Source organism: Heterobasidion irregulare (assembly GCF_000320585.1).
Source record: "Heterobasidion irregulare TC 32-1 unplaced genomic scaffold scaffold_06, whole genome shotgun sequence".
Lineage (NCBI taxonomy): Eukaryota > Fungi > Basidiomycota > Agaricomycetes > Russulales > Bondarzewiaceae > Heterobasidion > Heterobasidion irregulare.
Window position 1 is genome coordinate 111,499 of NW_009258202.1, and position 15,818 is coordinate 127,316.

Sequence of the window (15,818 nt, forward strand, 5' to 3'; positions counted from 1 at the left end):
ATTTGTGGTTCACGGTTGATTGCTGATTACAAGAATTTGGAATGGACACAGGCAACGGCCGACCAGTGCAGGAGAACGCACTCAGAACGCACAGTAGGCGCGGGGAGGTTATAGACCAAACTCCTGTTCACGCAGTATTCTTTGATGATACTGTCTTCTCCAGAGCCGGTTGAGATCAGTTGACGAATCAGCCCCATGTCAGCCTTGGCATGGCTGAACTCAAGATAGTGAAAGTAGCTTTATTCTGCGGACAGCCAGACGGTCGCAGCCGAGCGAAGATTATGAAGCTGGCTTTACCTAACATATGTGTACGCACATATTGACTCCCTTTATACATATCGGTCGTGTTTTCCGCCCGCTATACCTTACCGGTGCTCATACATCCGCATACTTTCCGGTCTTTGCTATTCGACAACATGGAAGCTCGGACGGCGTAGTCGGAACTCCGCGGATGCAATCACATACCGCCAAAATCAGGCCGGATAGAGTGGAGTTCGGCAGCCCATGCGAAAGCCGATCGAGACTCAGTATGGAATATTAATAGCCAATACGGAGGCGGATAGATGAACGGGCCGTTCAGCATACCGAATCGCCGGACACCGCGACTAGCCGTCGAGTATTGAGGGTCGAATGCCTGGTAAGACCGCAACACCGCAAGTTTCCACCTGTCATCACTCTATCTCAGTCGCGACATCGTGGTAACTGAATAGATGTGATCAGCATCAGATGGTGTTTCAGTTGCCTGTAATCTGAACATTGACGCTACCCGTTTCATATGACTGCCATACGGAGAGCGAATGCTAAAAAAATGGTGGCACCTGCAACAGAAGACTGAGAAGGGTTGATTGGAGACAGGAAGAGGTGCCAAACAAGGGAGACCGCTAGAACTAGCACAAAACCCGTGAGGCTGTCGGTTCCTGTAAGGTCCGTTGGCAAGCTGCGGCTCAATTCTGACTGGACACTCACCTCGAGGCAGTGCTGCGTCGGGAAGACACCGGAAACACAAGGTATAGGTCCCACCGACCTGTCCTTTTTGATCTCGAAAAATGTTGATCGAGAAGCGCAACATCAGATCGTGAGGGCGTGCTACGGATAGTTCGCGCATGTTGCGTTTATAACGAGGCTCTTTTCTTCGGAGCAGCAGATAACCCGCCCCAAAACAGCCTTACATATCTCCGCACTCACGCAGCTTTGAAGCCGTAGATGACGCGACCACCTTCACACACGTTCCCCTGGACGGAGCCAATACGCCTCACCTTCACCTCTTTAGATCCAATGAACACGTCTGTCATTCCCTCCGGGGACCCATCTCCTTCACTGTCCTTTCGTTCCTCCGCATTCAACTCGAGCAGCAATAACGAACATGCGAGCGAGGGCCAAGAGTCTACCCGTCTTTCCATCGCATCCAGGGTGCCCGAAGCAGGACCGATCGCACCACTGTATACCGTGTCCACGAGCAGAGCCCAGGGCCGGACACGCGGAATTAGGCTGGATGACATACAGCAATCCACGACCATCCAACGCGGAGAAAGTGGCGATGTCATCGCGACGCTCGAATGGGGTCGATTTCGGAGAGTGAGTGTCAACTTAAGCCTAGGAGAGGAAAGCAATGCAGCACGGGTGGACGTCGAGGGATTGTGGGAAGGGACGGGGATGCCATGGTATAGGCGCAGCTTCACGACACGAAGGTAAGCTCCTCGATACAAATTCCGTAGGTACCTAGGATTCATGGCGTAGGCAGAACAGTGACCTTTGAAGATAGCCGTGGACGTCGATATTCATGGCGAAGCAGTAACCTTGCACAACGCCCGGAAATAAAAGAGTTCGCTCTCCATGTAGGTACCTCTGAGTTCTAAGGCGGCAAGCTAAATGAATCATACGTGTGCAGCTGATTACAGTGAGGGATCACGTACCAGAAGGACGAGTCGCTGGTCCGCCAGACGGCGAAAGGGTCGCAACGCTAGTATTTGATGCAACAGACGATTCGGATCCAACAAGCCTACAAGCACCGCTGTTCCGATTAGACCGAGGCCTTCTGGACCTAAGGCTGCGAGAACACTGCCAAAGGCTGGTACAGGAGCTGCAGGATCTCTGTGTCATCTCTGCCATCCTCTTGACCTCGAGGGAAAGAAACAATCTGTTCGACGTTGGTTTCGAGGGGAGGCAAAGTGGCGGAACAGAGAGAGGCAGAACGAGAAGATCTATCCGACGTTTGAGCTTTTCTGGAGTCAGGTCGGTTCTTCCAGCTGGGAGAGAGTAGCTGTAGCGTATGCGGGAGCGCATCCCACAACTGAGTCGGTGAGACGGAATGCAACTCCACAGCGATCATAGAGACGATGCACCGGCTGAAACAAGGTGGGACAAAGATAATGTTCTAGGGATGGGGTTTCGTAGCAACTATATATTCGTGAGCTATACTCCAAAGAGGGGTGATCGTTCGCCATCGAGAAGCGCGGGGTCACAGATCAAAACTCGGGGTGATATAGGTGAAAAGAAACAGGCATCAGCGATACAAGGATGAGGGGTCTAGGGCTTTCATGCAGATATCAGGTGTTCAATCGACGTAGATGCGTCGGTGACTAGAGAAGAGCCGGAAGGGGCCGCGTAGAACCTAATGCGAGATTCTACATTGTTACGCACTGCATGCCGTGGACGTCGGATTGCCAGGACTGTGGGAGCCTGATGAAGAGTCGAGGTCAGAATTCAGAGAGATTGAGCGTGTGCTATATCGTCAGAGCTGTCCTGTTGAGCAAATGAGATAAAAACTGGATCATGATGTATAATCTTGCGTTTTGGTGTCCGTCAAGGAAACTGAACGATGATCCGAGAGATAAACTTGATTATGTGAGACGCTGATTTGTTTCGTGTAGATTTCGTGCAACATACCAATTGAGAGGCGTCTTCCCGTGACATATCTCCGAAGTGACTGTATTTTATAGCAGTCACGACCGCAGACTTCCCAGACGGCAAGACCTATATGTCGTTCAGAGGTTATCGATAGAGTTGAGGAGCTCAAGGGCCGTGAATTGAGTGATGTGTGCCCATCGCGCCTTCATATGAATTGTGCATTTACTTGTGCACCTATCAATTCGTATTGAATTTTTTTCCAGTGCTACAGCAGAAGATGAGCAAGAGCAACAGGCAAAGGGAGAGCCGTAGGCGTAGCCCTATGGGGGTCGCGTACTTGTTGGAACACCAAGATCTTCGCGTTCTTTTTTCCGAAGTATTGATCTATGTAGAAAGTTTGGGTGCTCGTCACCGTTGTAAGTTGTTTCTGGATGGAGGGAGGCCGACTTAGTCTCGCGTCGGCCCGGTTAGGTCGGGATCTGCCGCTGTCCGCCTGATGACCTCTGCAATATTCCCAGTTGGGCGGTCTCTTCCCTTGTCAATTTTAACTCCTTCCTTCGTTTGCTGGCACCTCGTCGAACAATAGCGCACCCGCACCAGTCTCAGACGAAACATATACTTTTTGCGTGACCTGCAGTTTTGCTCGCTCCCTGGAGCGTTTGTCATGGGATCCGTCTGAGCGCTGGAGATCGTCTGATCTGAAAGAAAGTGTTGGACGTCGGTGCGCTGGCACAGACAGCCGTATTCGACCCTCTCAGCTTCCCCGCACATCTTTAGTGGCGGGCACATCCTTCTAGAACACACAAGCCGCCGCCCACAGAACTTCCACAAGTCACGATGATGTGGTTCGATTTCGATTTCCCTTTCATTTATATAGACAGCCATATGTCCATCGCGCTCGTGTCCAATCCATTCGTCATGCTCTCAGCCATTCTCCTCCAATTCATTTGGTTTACGCTGCGATGGTCCCCGACCTCTGCAATTAGTGTTTCGGTCCCCACCTTGGCACCCTCTGACGCGCCTACGATCTCGCCATCACACATCTCGCTTTCTATTGAGCAGGACCGTTGGGTGGACTGGATTGGTCCTGGTACGAGGAATGAATTCTTTTTCAACGCGCTGAACAATTTGAAGGTGCTCTCGGGCGAGGCTACGCGCTTGAGGATTGGGGCCGATTCAGAGGATCACACAAATTTTAACTCGGCCGTTCAGGTGAGTTAACAATGCTGGCCTAGGAGGGTACGGCGCAATGGCTGTATCGTACGTACGATGCCTGGTCATCTAGCCGATTATGTGTCATATGACTGCAGTCAAGTGTTCGTTTTTCTCATTAGACGGAAACGGGAAGAAGCGTGCTCGTATATCGAGCTGCACCCAGGGAAACTACAAAAATAGAGGATTGGATTCGTGAAGATCTGCTACGAGTTGACCTGACTCTACCTCACAATGGAAATGGGACCAAACTGACTCAGTCGTCCCTAGTTCTCCGAGCTGATCTTCCCGGCAGTCACCGCTACTGTCCCATACCCGGAGGCTACAAACATCACCGTTGGCAACGAGTACTATCGCCTTGCTTCTCTCCTTCCGTCAGGTATTGCGCCTTTCCACATTTACTCCGCATAACGCTCAGATCCACTCTCCTTCCAGGCACACAGGTCGTATGGGGTATCAACCTCAGGGAATCCAACATCACTGCCGCCTTTTTGGAAGCTAGGGCCATTGCACAGGCTTTTGCGTCATCCTCTGTCAAGAATACCGGCGTCACCTTAGAAGCGCTTGAGATCGGTAATGAGGCCGATTTTTATGCGGGCACTCCACAGAACTACGTTGCTCAGTAAGTTTCCTGCTAGCAGTCGTCGTTAAGCATTTTCTCACTCCTGCGTAGATGGACGAAGTTTGCAACGAATGTATCTGCTATCGCTAACGCTGTGCTCAACACCAAGGTTCCATTCTGGGGCGGTGCATTTGCAGAATCTTCGCTTTCGACGAGCGGCTTTTCACCGCAGTCGATCATCCAAGATGGTATTCTCAATTCGAACCCGGGTGCTCAAATTGCCACGTACGCAATCTCTCTGTCTCAATTTTGCATCACACGGGATGACATTGCTGTGCGCAGCATCTCTCAACATCACTACAGCGGCTCGTTCTGTAGCGGAGACAACGGTGTCCTCCAGGACCTCATGACAAAGTCGACCATCAGAGGTAATCTGAGCATGTTCAGTCCGGATGTACAGGTTGTGCTGGACAATGGCCGCAAATACGTCCTTGGAGAGACCAACAGCTACTCATGCCATGGAGCACCCGGTGTAAGCAACACTGCTGGCGCGGCCCTCTGGGGCCTTGATTACGCCCTTTTTGCCTCTCAGCTCGGCATTTCGCGCGTGTACTTCCATGAAGGCATAGGTTACAAGTACAACTTCGTACGTCGCTCCCCATCTCGATCCGAAGCGTCGCGCTGAGAGCATCGCGATAGATCCAGCCGGTGACTCTCAATCGCTCAATCTTGGACGGTAGTCCGCTTCCCACTCCGCAACCGCCGCACATTCAGCCGCTCTACTACGCCGCTATCATAGCCGCCGAAGCCATTGGCCCTTCAGGGAGCACGCAGGCCACCGAACTTGATATCGGATCTTCGCATGTTTCAGGTTATGCGTTTTTCGACGGTGGTAAACTCGCTCGGGCGGTGCTCATCAATCTGCGCGCGTTCACTGGTGCGGCTACGCGGGGCGCGGTGAGCATCACGCCGGCCTTTGAGGGCAGTTCAGCGCCTTCGAGGATGTCAATCACCCGGCTGGCTATTCCGTGAGAATCTGACGTACCATGCATTTCAAGCTGTACATTGCACTGACCGGTGCTTTGATCTCTCCAGGTTTGCAAACGCAACGACAGGGGTAACGTGGGGTGGACAAACGTACGAGACGCCGGACGGGAAGGTGCGCGGATCTGTGGAGGTGACCACAGTGCCGGTCAGCCAGGGCGTTGAAGTGCACGATACTGAAGTGGTCATGTTGACTTTTGAGTGATGTCAGAGGGCGAAAGAGATCACAAAGCGCTGAACTTGACAAGTCTTTTCCTGTTTTCGCATCGTTTTGGCTTTTAGCGATTCCGCTTTGATTGTACCCGGAGGGTGATGGATGGACATCTCAGATTTGATCATGGAATGATTCCGTTCAACGTTTCATGCTCTTCGCCACCAACATTTATTTCATGGGCGGCCACTCTGGGATTTTGCACCGCTGCCCCTGAAGCCTGCGTGCCATTTCTTTATTGGTCGTTCCTTAGACTTGAGCTTGGGCGCCCATGCTCGTGATGGGACCGCGATATGGTCTGGAATCGGCGATGATCGATTTTGCTATGCTGCCAAAATTCGCCGAACAGCAGTCACCACTTGCTCCTGTCGGAAAGACAATGACCACCGGGGTGAACTTTTCGATCAAAACGCTGCATAGGTAAGTCGATGGCCAGTGCCAACAGGGCGCTTTCAATGCCGTTCAAGTTGAGCTTGAACTTGAGCTTGAACTGAAGCAACGATGGGGCCCGTCAATATGGTTATAACTAGACCGCGACTCTCTTCTCTGTCGGTCTTGTCCATTCTCTTTCTCCCTACTTGTCTGGTGGTCGCAGAACTTTATTCGTACTACTATCCACGCTGGCATAAGACAGAATTGACCTCTGCTGCGACCTATTGTGAGTACGGCTCGCGCATTATGTGGCCTTTTGTGTCCTCAAGTTTCCGCCCATTTTTGAGGTTTGATCCAGATTGCCTGCCAGTCGACGTCTTTTATGCTTTGTGGCAATCGTAATTAATTGACGTCAAGCTAGACTTTCATACGACAAATAGCATCGCCATCATTCATGTGGGTGACATTCCAAATTATGCGTCCCAAGGCGTCTGAACACATCTTGTCCTCAATAGCGACAATGTCTATGCAGGCCAGCAAGCAACATCTCCCCCCCGAGCTATGGCTGCGCATCTTCGAGCTCGCGACATACGTCCCAGGACTCCTAGAGACGGACATACCAGATCCTTTCGACATGGATCCGCCGTCCATCCTCCACCTCCATCAGGAGTATGACAGGAAGCTTTTCAAGTACTCGATGGTCACCAAGAGATCTATCGTCCTTGTCTGCCGGACATGGTATTCGCTCGCTCTCCCGCTCCTCTACCAAGTTCTCTATATCCCGTCCCAAGATTCCACAGGGTCGTTCTCGTCGCGATTTAGCGAAGTGGTTTCCTCCCTCTTGAAGAGATTCACCGACTCGAAGCACCGTCTTGACCCCGCAGGTGCAGATGACAGCCGTCACCGATACGTAGGGTTATGGCCGCGTCGACTGGAGCTACATTTCAGCGCTTATAACCCAATTGAAGACACCGACGTCCAGCGCTTAATCGAACTCTCTGCTTGTCTGCCGAACCTTGAGATCCTCGCCGCTAGCGGGCCGTTTACAGAACCCCCGAGCGTCGTCCTCGAGACTATCCTGGCGTGCTCGGGAGCCTCGCTACGCAAGATATTTCTACCGCAATGCAATTTACGGCAGAAAGACGGAGTTGCCATCTTGGAGAGCTGTCCACGCTTACGGGCGTTGTACGTCGGATACGCGCAAGAGGGACTGAGCTCGTCGTGCCCCGTGGATTGGATGCGGGCACCAGAGCTCTCGTTTTTCACCATCGGTGTCTGTTCACCTTCAATGCTGTGCGATACAGAACACGATGTCTCCTCCATCCCATCCCTGCAACAGGTCTGCTTCTCTAGCCATTCCTATCAGCCTGTTTTGGATACATTCACGCATTTCGTCGCATTCCAAGGGGAATACCTGCAGACCATATATCTCGACACCAGGCAGATGATGCGGAATGACCTGGAGGGGAGCATCGCGCTGTTCACGGACCACTGCCCACGCCTCAATCACCTCATCTTGATCATGGAGCGATGGAGGAACCTCCCGCGCTCCTTCACCCTTCCTGCGAGCGTCACGCACCTCGGTCTCTTCGCACATTTCTATCACCAGGATGACGCCCAGGTGTTCGAAGGGCTGTTTCGCTCCCTCTCAGATGCGCCCGCATTGCAGGCCGTGCGGTTTCTGGAACCGTGGGGGGTGTCTTCATTACGGAAGAATCATTCGGACGCGGTCCTGTCATTGTTAGCTTCATGCACGTTTCGTTTGGAGGATTGCGACGGGAAGGCGCTGAGGTTGAAGGATTATGGAGGAGAACCTGATTGGGACTGGGAACTCCCGTGGATGCCTGGCTCCTCGAGGACGTCGTTGTCGAGCGCACCTTGTATTATCGGATGAATTTCCAAAGGGAGTCGGTGAGTGGTTGAAGGCCCTTCGCGTGGGATGAGCTCGTTTGCGTTTTGTCTCACCTGTTTCCTAACCATACAGATGCCCGAGCAGGGACATTGCTTGTGTGACGTGTAGTGCGCTTAGCGCTCTTTTACCTCGGTCTTCTTCTTTGTGCAACTGCATGTTGTTCCATTAGCGCCCCCCTGTTACAGATCGGTCAAAATGGCTGCCAGTGCTGTCTGTGTTCCTATCTTGCAAACGCTACTCCCTTGTCGTCTACGAAAATTGGTATCGGTATGCGGATGGATTGGGATTTCAGTAGCTTATTTTACCGACCTGAACATAGTATTTGAGAGAGACCATCAGTTATTTTGTATAGAAGAGTACTGTAGATCATGAAAACAGCGACGTACCACAAGCTGAGCGCTTGTAAGTAGTTTGTAAGTAGCGCCCCGATAAGATCAGGGTCGGATGACAGAGCAGCGCATGATCTTGATAAGATTGTAGCCCGTTCTGTTGCAGCTCTCCAGATTCTTCCCTTCATTATTGACCACATCCACACTTTAGTGTGCGCCCGCTCTGCATTTTTCTTTGTACCATCTACACGTAGTGGCGCAGATAATGGGTGGATCTAATAAAGCACCCGCCCCTACGCCTTCGCCGATACCCATTCCTACTGAGCCACGGGATGGTTCTCTACCGAATGAACTCGCAGCTGAGGCTGCACGAACCCGCGTTGTTCTCGTTGGCATCGGGTAAGAATCCAAAAATTGACTCGAGATTATTCTCGTCACTGACATGACTTGATGATCTGAGGAAGAGGCGCGACATGTTCTGGCAAGACTACACTTGCGAAGCACCTGAGGAGATTGCTTCCCAATAGTTTTATAATTCACCAGGACGTACGTATCGGCGAATTGCTACCTCAAACCTTGCACTCGCTGATCAGCGATCTTGTACAGGATTTCGCGCCCGTATATCACTTTCTCCTCCAGTTATGTGCCTATAATCACTGACTCCGGATCGATGAACCTCCTCCTAGCCTCAATCGACCCTCCCTATCCACCCAAAGCTCAACGTGCAGGATTGGGATAGCGCGCCGACCGCAATCGACTGGCCGCGCATGCGGACGTTTATGCGCACAGTAAAGCAGGCCGCGCGTATACCTGCCGAACACCAGTCACACGACCATCTCAACGAGCAGAAGGTCATTCCCGTTCCACCAGAGGTGTTCGAGAGATGGAGGAGCGAGATACAGAGTCTGCAGAGGAGCGTGGAGGTGGAGAAGGGAGAGAGGATAGTGTGGGGGCTGGTGGATGGGTTCTTGTTGTATTGGGATGAGGTGAGTTCCGCATCTGTCTCAGGCGGAGATTCTGGAAACTGAGAAATGGAATCGATCGCGCGGTGATGGTTCCACAGGAGGTGGTTTCGAGACTAGATGCCCGATTCTTCCTCCGCGTGCCGCATGAAGTTCTGAGGCAACGTAGAGAAGAGCGTTCTGGATACCATACCGCAGGTAGAGGCGTACTTCCCCTTCACAGACTGCAATCCTAACGACTCTTCCGAAATTGTTCCTCGCAAACCTACCCACGCTTCCCTGTTCGGCCGACATTTGCCCATTTGGTCGGTGTCGTCCGGCGTCTGTTCGTGACTTGATCGTGGAGTCCAATCCGACTCAGAAAATACCTTTTGGAAGGATCCTCCCGGATATTTCGAGGACCTAGTTTGGCCGGCGTACGTCGAAGCGCATCGAAAGATGTTCGAGGCACGCGTCTTGCATCACTTGTCTGTCCTGTTGCTGGAGATTTAACGTCAATCTGCAGAACGACGACCCGGAGAACGGTGCTCCGCGGATGGAAGGGCTCACTCTCATCGAACCCCTCGAGCTTGGGATGGGCGAGATAGTTGAACGATGCTGTGGGGTGCTCAAAGGCGTGTTGGACACGGCCGCCCATGACGCGAAATAGACGCGAAGAGTCCTCGTGCTTGTTGACGAATTTGTAGAACGCACGGGTCGAAAGGATCCCGACAGATTTGTAGAGGGTTAGTACTGGCTTAGTAGTATGCACTGGCCATGGGATATCTGTTATTGGAGTATGTATTCGGGTAGGCATGATTGTAGCGCCTGGAACGGCGGAAGCGACATGGTGCTATATATCAATGTGATGATGTGTTTTTGGGGAGTGCATCCGTCCGGGGGGATAAGTAAGTGTGGGGATATGTCGTACGCGACGGAGGATTTCATGCGCAGAGGGAGGGGTTCGGGGGGCGGGCCGGGGACGGTAGAGAGCGAGAGAATCACATGGGCCGGAAATGCAACCTTAACCTCGTGATTGGTTGCTTGTATAAGAGCACTCTCACCCTTGCGCTGCCTACCCCGCATCTTCTCTCCCTCTCTCTCCACACATCTCCGCAAATCATAATGGCACAGGTCATCGTAGTAGGTGGAGGTCTCGCTGGTCTTTCCGCCGCGCACACCCTCCTAGAGCGGGGCGCAAATGTCCTACTTTTGGACAAACAGGGGTGAGCGCATTGTCTCCTCGGGCCCGACAGCATTCTCACCTGTTCAATGCAGTTTCATGGGTGGTAATTCGACCAAGGCGACGTCGGGTATCAACGGTGCTGGAACGCAGACTCAGCAGGAGCTTGGCATCCCCGACAATGCTAAAACCTTCTTCGAGGATACGAAGCGTTCGGTACGCACATTCAACCACCTCTTACCCGCCCGCATCCTAACCTTCTTTGCTTTGCTTGTAGGCTCGTGAACTCGCTCGCGATGACCTCATTCGCGTCTTGACCGGCCGTTCCGGCGACGCTGTCAACTGGCTCCAGGACAAGTTCGCCCTTGACCTCTCCAAGGTTGCACGTCTCGGTGGACACACCCATCCTCGCACACATCGTGGAAACGCTCAGTTCCCGGGAATGGTGAGTCGTCTATTGTTGTCCTCGGAAATGGCGTCTTCATCTCTATACGTCATTACGGAATCCCGAATCGGCGCCTATATTTGTTTCCCCGCTGTTTTCAGTTGCTGATACTCGTGCACGGGTAGGTCATCACGTACGCCCAGATGGAGCGTCTCGAAGACCTTGCCGTTTCATCGCCAGACCGCGTCAAGATCCAGAAGAAGGCACGCGTCGTTAAACTCATCAAGGATGAGTCCGGTGCCGTTATTGGTGTCGAGTACACGCTCAAGGGCAAGACCGAGACTGCTTACGGCCCTGTCATCCTCGCTACTGGTGGTTACGCTGCCGACTTCTCAGAAGACTCCTTGCTCAAGAAGTACCGCCCCGAGTACTACAACCTGCCCACGACGAACGGCGACCACTGCACTGGCGATGGCCAGAAGCTCGCCCTCGCTATTGGCGCTAGCGCTATCGACTTGGAGAAGGTCCAGGTCCACCCCACTGGTCTTGTCGACCCCAACGAGCCTGAAGCAAAGGTCAAGTTTTTGGCTGCCGAGGCACTCCGTGGTGTCGGTGGTCTCTTGTTGGACAATGAGGGCCAGCGGTTCGTGGACGAGCTCCAGCACCGTGACTTTGTCACAGGAAAGATGTGGGAGAATGGCACAGTTGGTTGCATTGCGACTAAATGATAAAAATATGACTGACATCCTGCTCAGTACCCTATTCGACTCATCCTCAATGGTAAGGCATCGAAGGAGATCGAATGGCACACCAAGCACTACGTTGGTCGTGGCTTGATGAAGCGCTTTGAGAGCGGTGAGGAACTCGCAAAGGAGATGGGCTTGAAGCCAGAGGTTCTCAAGAAGACCTTCGACGACTACAACAACGTTGTCAAGACGAAGAAGGATCCCTTCAACAAGAAGGTATGTGTGCTATTTCTTTTAGCACATGTCATTATCTCAAGAAGTTTTTAGTTCTTCACTGAAGGAGAGTGGACTTTCAACGATTACTTCAACGTTGCGATCATGACACCCGTCCTCCACTACACAATGGGTGGTCTTCAGATCGACGCCGAGTCCCGTGTCGTTGACCAATCGGGCAAGCCCATCCCAGGCTTGTTCGCTGCGGGTGAGGTTGCTGGCGGTGTGCATGGTGCCAATCGTCTGGGTGGTAGCTCGTTGCTTGGCTGCGTCGTGTTCGGTCGTGTCAGCGGTGACTCGGCAAGCTCTTACCTCCTGCAACGGACGGGCAAGATCGCAGAGAAAGCAGTTGGACGTCTGGGTGCTGTTGCTGGACACTTGGAGGCATCGGTAAGTTTTGGCGCTGGCAAACTCGCTGGTGCTAGGTGCTGATCCGGCTATCTAGTCACCTGCACCATCAAAGCCTGCAGAGGCACCAGCGCCTGCCGCCTCATCATCAGGAGGGAAGACGTTCTCTGCTGAAGAGGTTGCGAAGCACAACAAGAAGGATGATGTCTGGGTCATCATTGACGGACAGGTCCTTGATGTGACCAACTTCCTCCCGGATCACCCAGGAGGCGAGAAGGCAATTTTGCTATACGCCGGTCGTGATGCGACGGAGGAGTTCAACATGTTGCATGATCCCAAGGTATGTTCCATCTCATAAAATACTTGCACTACGGTCCAGTATGCTTATGAAGCAACACGCGCAGGTCATCCCTCGGTATGCAGCGGACTCCGTCATTGGGTCATTGAAGAAGTAAACCCATTCACACCCATTCCTGCGTGATCCTGCCTCTATCGTATCTGCACCCGTATCCTACTCATATCCCCCCGTTTTACACGTTTCTCTCTTCTCATTTGGATCGGGAGGCTGTACGCAGGACGAAAAGTGACGTGCCATGACTTGAGTATGTGGTCTATGTTGTAATATTTATCTCGTTTTTTTTGGCTTTTCCCTTTGCGCATGACAAACACTATTCAATATCTCTGGGTGTGGAGAATGTTCGACTGAAGATATCTGATTCAAAACCTCAAAATCGTCTGCATGCACGCATGAACAGTGGTAAATAGCCCGGTGCGAACTTGGCGGTGGCTGATGTTCTCGGACAAATTGTAGATTGTGCCCCTGCAAAGCGAGTTCGTCTAGGTTCGCCCATTTCTGTTCCGTTCATCTTATCTTTCACTGCGGCAAGCGATAGGCTCTCTGAGGGGGCCCCTGGGAGTCGACTGGGTCCCCTGATCGGCTGGGACAATTCGACATCTCAATGAACGACGACAGGTCTTGACTTGGCCTGAGTACTTCCTTATCTGCTCGCGTCTGCCCCCGGCGAACTCAGAACTGGAAATTCTTCGACCATTGCCTTGCGGTTAAGTACACGTACATGTAGGCTTGATAAGTTCGCGCAGTTGCATCCGCCGCGAGACTTTCGGTCCCAAGATGCTCGCCTCTCTCCGTAGAATTGCTTCTTTGGCTAGGCTGCATGGAAACGAGGAGGAGCACGAGAAGACGGACGCGTGGTCGAATCGCGATCTGATCCCTCTACCTCCTTCGTAAGGGTCTCTCGACGATCGGCCACTATTCTCAGACTGACTGGGCGGCGCTTTCATCGACAGGCGACGCACATGGGGTTTGTTCGAGTTCTACGGCTACTGGACGCTGTCCTCTTTAAACGTGCATATCGCGTTCCGACTACTGTGACGTTGGTGGGGGCTGACACCGTCTTCGCAGATCTCGACCTGGCAGTTGCCCAACACGCTTCTCACGGCCGGACTCTCTGTCGGGGAGTCCATGGCAGTCATCATCATCGGGCGCGCCGTCATCTCCATATTCGCTACCCTAATCGCGTGGTGCGGGCTTCGCTGGCACGTCGGATTCACGGTGCAGAACAGGTTTACCTGGGGCATGAGAGGGAGCTACATCCCGCTCGTGCAGCGCGTGATGTTGAACTTCATTTGGTGCGCGATCCAGGCGTGGAATGGCGGGAAACTAGTCACCGTCATGCTCACCGCCATATTTCCGTCGTTTGCGACGGTTCCGAACTGTATGTTTCCTTTGATCCGTGTCGTTTCGAGTTCCGTATGGTTTGCTAAATTTACTGCTCTGCTAGCGCTGCCCGCCAACGTTCCGGCCACGACCTCAGAAATGATCGGGTTCTTTGTCTTCTGGATCTGCTCAGTACCTTTCCTTTGGGTCCCGCCTGAGAAATTTCGCCGTCCGTTCCAAATGATTTCCATCTATTGTGGGCTAGTCATGCTTTGTATGCGTGCGTATCCTTAAAGTATCGATACCTCTTTGTGTTGTGCTCAGAATTTTGTACACAGTCATATGGTCGCTGTCAGTCGCCCGAGGCGTAGGACCCGTATTCCACACCGGAACCAAGATGTCCGTGAAATGGTCCACATCCTGGATCATGCTCTCCACCCTCAACAGCATCATAGGCGGCAACGCGGCGGGCATGACGAACGGCTCTGACTTTTCGCGCTACGGAAAGTCTGCTAGAGCCTACATCCTAGGCACCTTTGCCTGCCTCTTCTGCACAGGCACGCTTGTCTCTTTTGTCGGTCTTGTCGTGACAGCGGCAGCTCAGAAGATCTACGGCAAGGTGTACTGGAACCCGCCCGACTTGCTCATGCGGATGATGGAGAGCGGCGACGGGAGCTCAAAGGCTCGAGCCGGTGTGTTCTTTCTCGCGCTCGGGTTCGCGCTTACTGTATGTTGGCCGCTCAGCCTCTTCCTGAACCACTCACCCATTCACCGTATAGTCTGGCTTCGAGAATATCTGCGGCAATGCGGTCGCCGGCGGCATCGATCTTTCAGGGATGTTCCCGCGCTATATCAACATCCGGCGCGGCGCGTTCATCACCTTCCTCGCCATCTGGATCGTCCAGCCGTGGCAGCTAATCAACCGCGCAGCGACGTTCCTTACCGTCGTCTCCTCCTTCTCCGTCTTCCTCGCGCCCATCATGGGCCTCATGTGCGCCGACTACTTTTTGCTGCGCAGGCAGAGAATTATGCTCTCGGATCTGTACGAGCCGTACGGGTCGTATCACTTTTGGCATGGGGTCAACTGGAGGGCTATCGTCGCGTGGCTTGTCGGATGGGCGCCGACGATAGGAGGACTGATCGCGACCGTGAAGCCTCTGCCGAACGCTTCTCGCGCCTTGTTCGAGCTGTACTACCTCTCGTTCTTCTACGGTGGGCACAATGTTCTCGTTAGATGTGCGCGCGCTTCACGGTCCTGACATCCCGTCGCACAACAGGATTCTTTAGCTCGTTTGTGGTCTTCTACGTCGTGACCGTCACCTTCCCCGTCGCCGGGATGGGCGACATTGACAACGTCGACACCTTTGGCACGTTCACGCCGGATGAATGCAAGCGTTTGGGAATCGCAGCCCCAGAGTCCCCGGCCGAGTCGGGTACAACGGACAGGTCTCTTGAGAAAACGGAGATGGACGAGAAAGCCGTCGTCGTCGATCTAGAGTATCGATGATAATGTCAGGCTATGATTACGATAGAGTTATGATAGAATTCCTTTTGGTGTCATTTTGGAGCTTTGGGATGTTGCCTGTGAGCGAGGCATGGAATGAAATATTACGGCTTCACGCTATGTTGTTCATCGATACCAACACAGTAAACTCGAACCGTACATACATACATACAGGACCTCGTCGAGACATGCGGCATGTTGTATAGACGTTAACACGCGAGAAGACAAAAAGGCGCAGTCAATTCTCGCTGGGACGTTTGCTTATCTCCATGTTGTTGGACCGTTCGGCCATTGTGTACTGGCATACTAAAAACGACCTGAATGACACGCT

General features: G+C 52.8%; 7 protein-coding genes across 7 annotated transcripts; 6 read left to right on the plus strand and 1 right to left on the minus strand.

Annotated features, from left to right (window-relative positions):
* Positions 1 to 1,719: 1,719 nt before the first annotated feature.
* Positions 1,720 to 2,109, minus strand: HETIRDRAFT_418295 (uncharacterized protein; the record flags this gene model as incomplete). Its single annotated transcript, XM_009548737.1, has 2 exons — positions 1,720 to 1,865; positions 1,914 to 2,109. The coding sequence occupies 2 exons, from the start codon at positions 2,107 to 2,109 to the stop codon at positions 1,720 to 1,722; spliced, it is 342 nt and encodes a 113-aa protein (XP_009547032.1).
* A 1,304-nt stretch (positions 2,110 to 3,413) lies between these two features.
* HETIRDRAFT_37002 (glycoside hydrolase family 79 protein) lies at positions 3,414 to 6,006 on the plus strand. Its single transcript, XM_009548611.1, has 7 exons — positions 3,414 to 4,059; positions 4,330 to 4,438; positions 4,495 to 4,681; positions 4,733 to 4,906; positions 4,964 to 5,267; positions 5,321 to 5,649; positions 5,717 to 6,006. The coding sequence occupies exons 1-7, from the start codon at positions 3,685 to 3,687 to the stop codon at positions 5,868 to 5,870; spliced, it is 1,632 nt and encodes a 543-aa protein (XP_009546906.1). The 5' UTR covers positions 3,414 to 3,684; the 3' UTR covers positions 5,871 to 6,006.
* Positions 6,007 to 6,262: 256 nt separating this feature from the next.
* Positions 6,263 to 8,555, plus strand: HETIRDRAFT_409816 (uncharacterized protein). The gene is made up of 4 exons (XM_009548738.1): positions 6,263 to 6,534; positions 6,596 to 6,704; positions 6,764 to 8,159; positions 8,233 to 8,555. Exon 3 carries the CDS (start codon positions 6,769 to 6,771, stop codon positions 8,140 to 8,142), a length of 1,374 nt encoding a protein of 457 aa, XP_009547033.1. The 5' UTR covers positions 6,263 to 6,534; positions 6,596 to 6,704; positions 6,764 to 6,768; the 3' UTR covers positions 8,143 to 8,159; positions 8,233 to 8,555.
* On the plus strand, positions 6,378 to 6,654 carry HETIRDRAFT_319242 (uncharacterized protein; the record flags this gene model as incomplete). Its single annotated transcript, XM_009548739.1, has 2 exons — positions 6,378 to 6,534; positions 6,596 to 6,654. 2 exons carry the CDS (start codon positions 6,378 to 6,380, stop codon positions 6,652 to 6,654), a joined length of 216 nt encoding a protein of 71 aa, XP_009547034.1.
* A 116-nt stretch (positions 8,556 to 8,671) lies between the features above and the next one.
* On the plus strand, positions 8,672 to 10,315 carry HETIRDRAFT_440275 (uncharacterized protein). Its single transcript, XM_009548740.1, has 7 exons — positions 8,672 to 8,888; positions 8,954 to 9,035; positions 9,096 to 9,107; positions 9,176 to 9,475; positions 9,553 to 9,649; positions 9,813 to 9,898; positions 9,957 to 10,315. Exons 1-7 carry the CDS (start codon positions 8,755 to 8,757, stop codon positions 10,098 to 10,100), a joined length of 855 nt encoding a protein of 284 aa, XP_009547035.1. The 5' UTR covers positions 8,672 to 8,754; the 3' UTR covers positions 10,101 to 10,315.
* A 218-nt stretch (positions 10,316 to 10,533) lies between these two features.
* Positions 10,534 to 12,985, plus strand: HETIRDRAFT_384796 (uncharacterized protein). Its single transcript, XM_009548741.1, has 8 exons — positions 10,534 to 10,656; positions 10,709 to 10,829; positions 10,891 to 11,058; positions 11,184 to 11,702; positions 11,754 to 11,960; positions 12,012 to 12,347; positions 12,403 to 12,645; positions 12,710 to 12,985. Exons 1-8 carry the CDS (start codon positions 10,556 to 10,558, stop codon positions 12,758 to 12,760), a joined length of 1,746 nt encoding a protein of 581 aa, XP_009547036.1. The 5' UTR covers positions 10,534 to 10,555; the 3' UTR covers positions 12,761 to 12,985.
* An 803-nt stretch (positions 12,986 to 13,788) lies between these two features.
* On the plus strand, positions 13,789 to 15,490 carry HETIRDRAFT_173649 (Nucleobase cation symporter; the record flags this gene model as incomplete). The annotated part of the gene is made up of 5 exons (XM_009548742.1): positions 13,789 to 14,041; positions 14,108 to 14,263; positions 14,322 to 14,710; positions 14,763 to 15,195; positions 15,261 to 15,490. 5 exons carry the CDS (start codon positions 13,789 to 13,791, stop codon positions 15,488 to 15,490), a joined length of 1,461 nt encoding a protein of 486 aa, XP_009547037.1.
* Between the last annotated feature and the right edge of the window lie 328 nt (positions 15,491 to 15,818).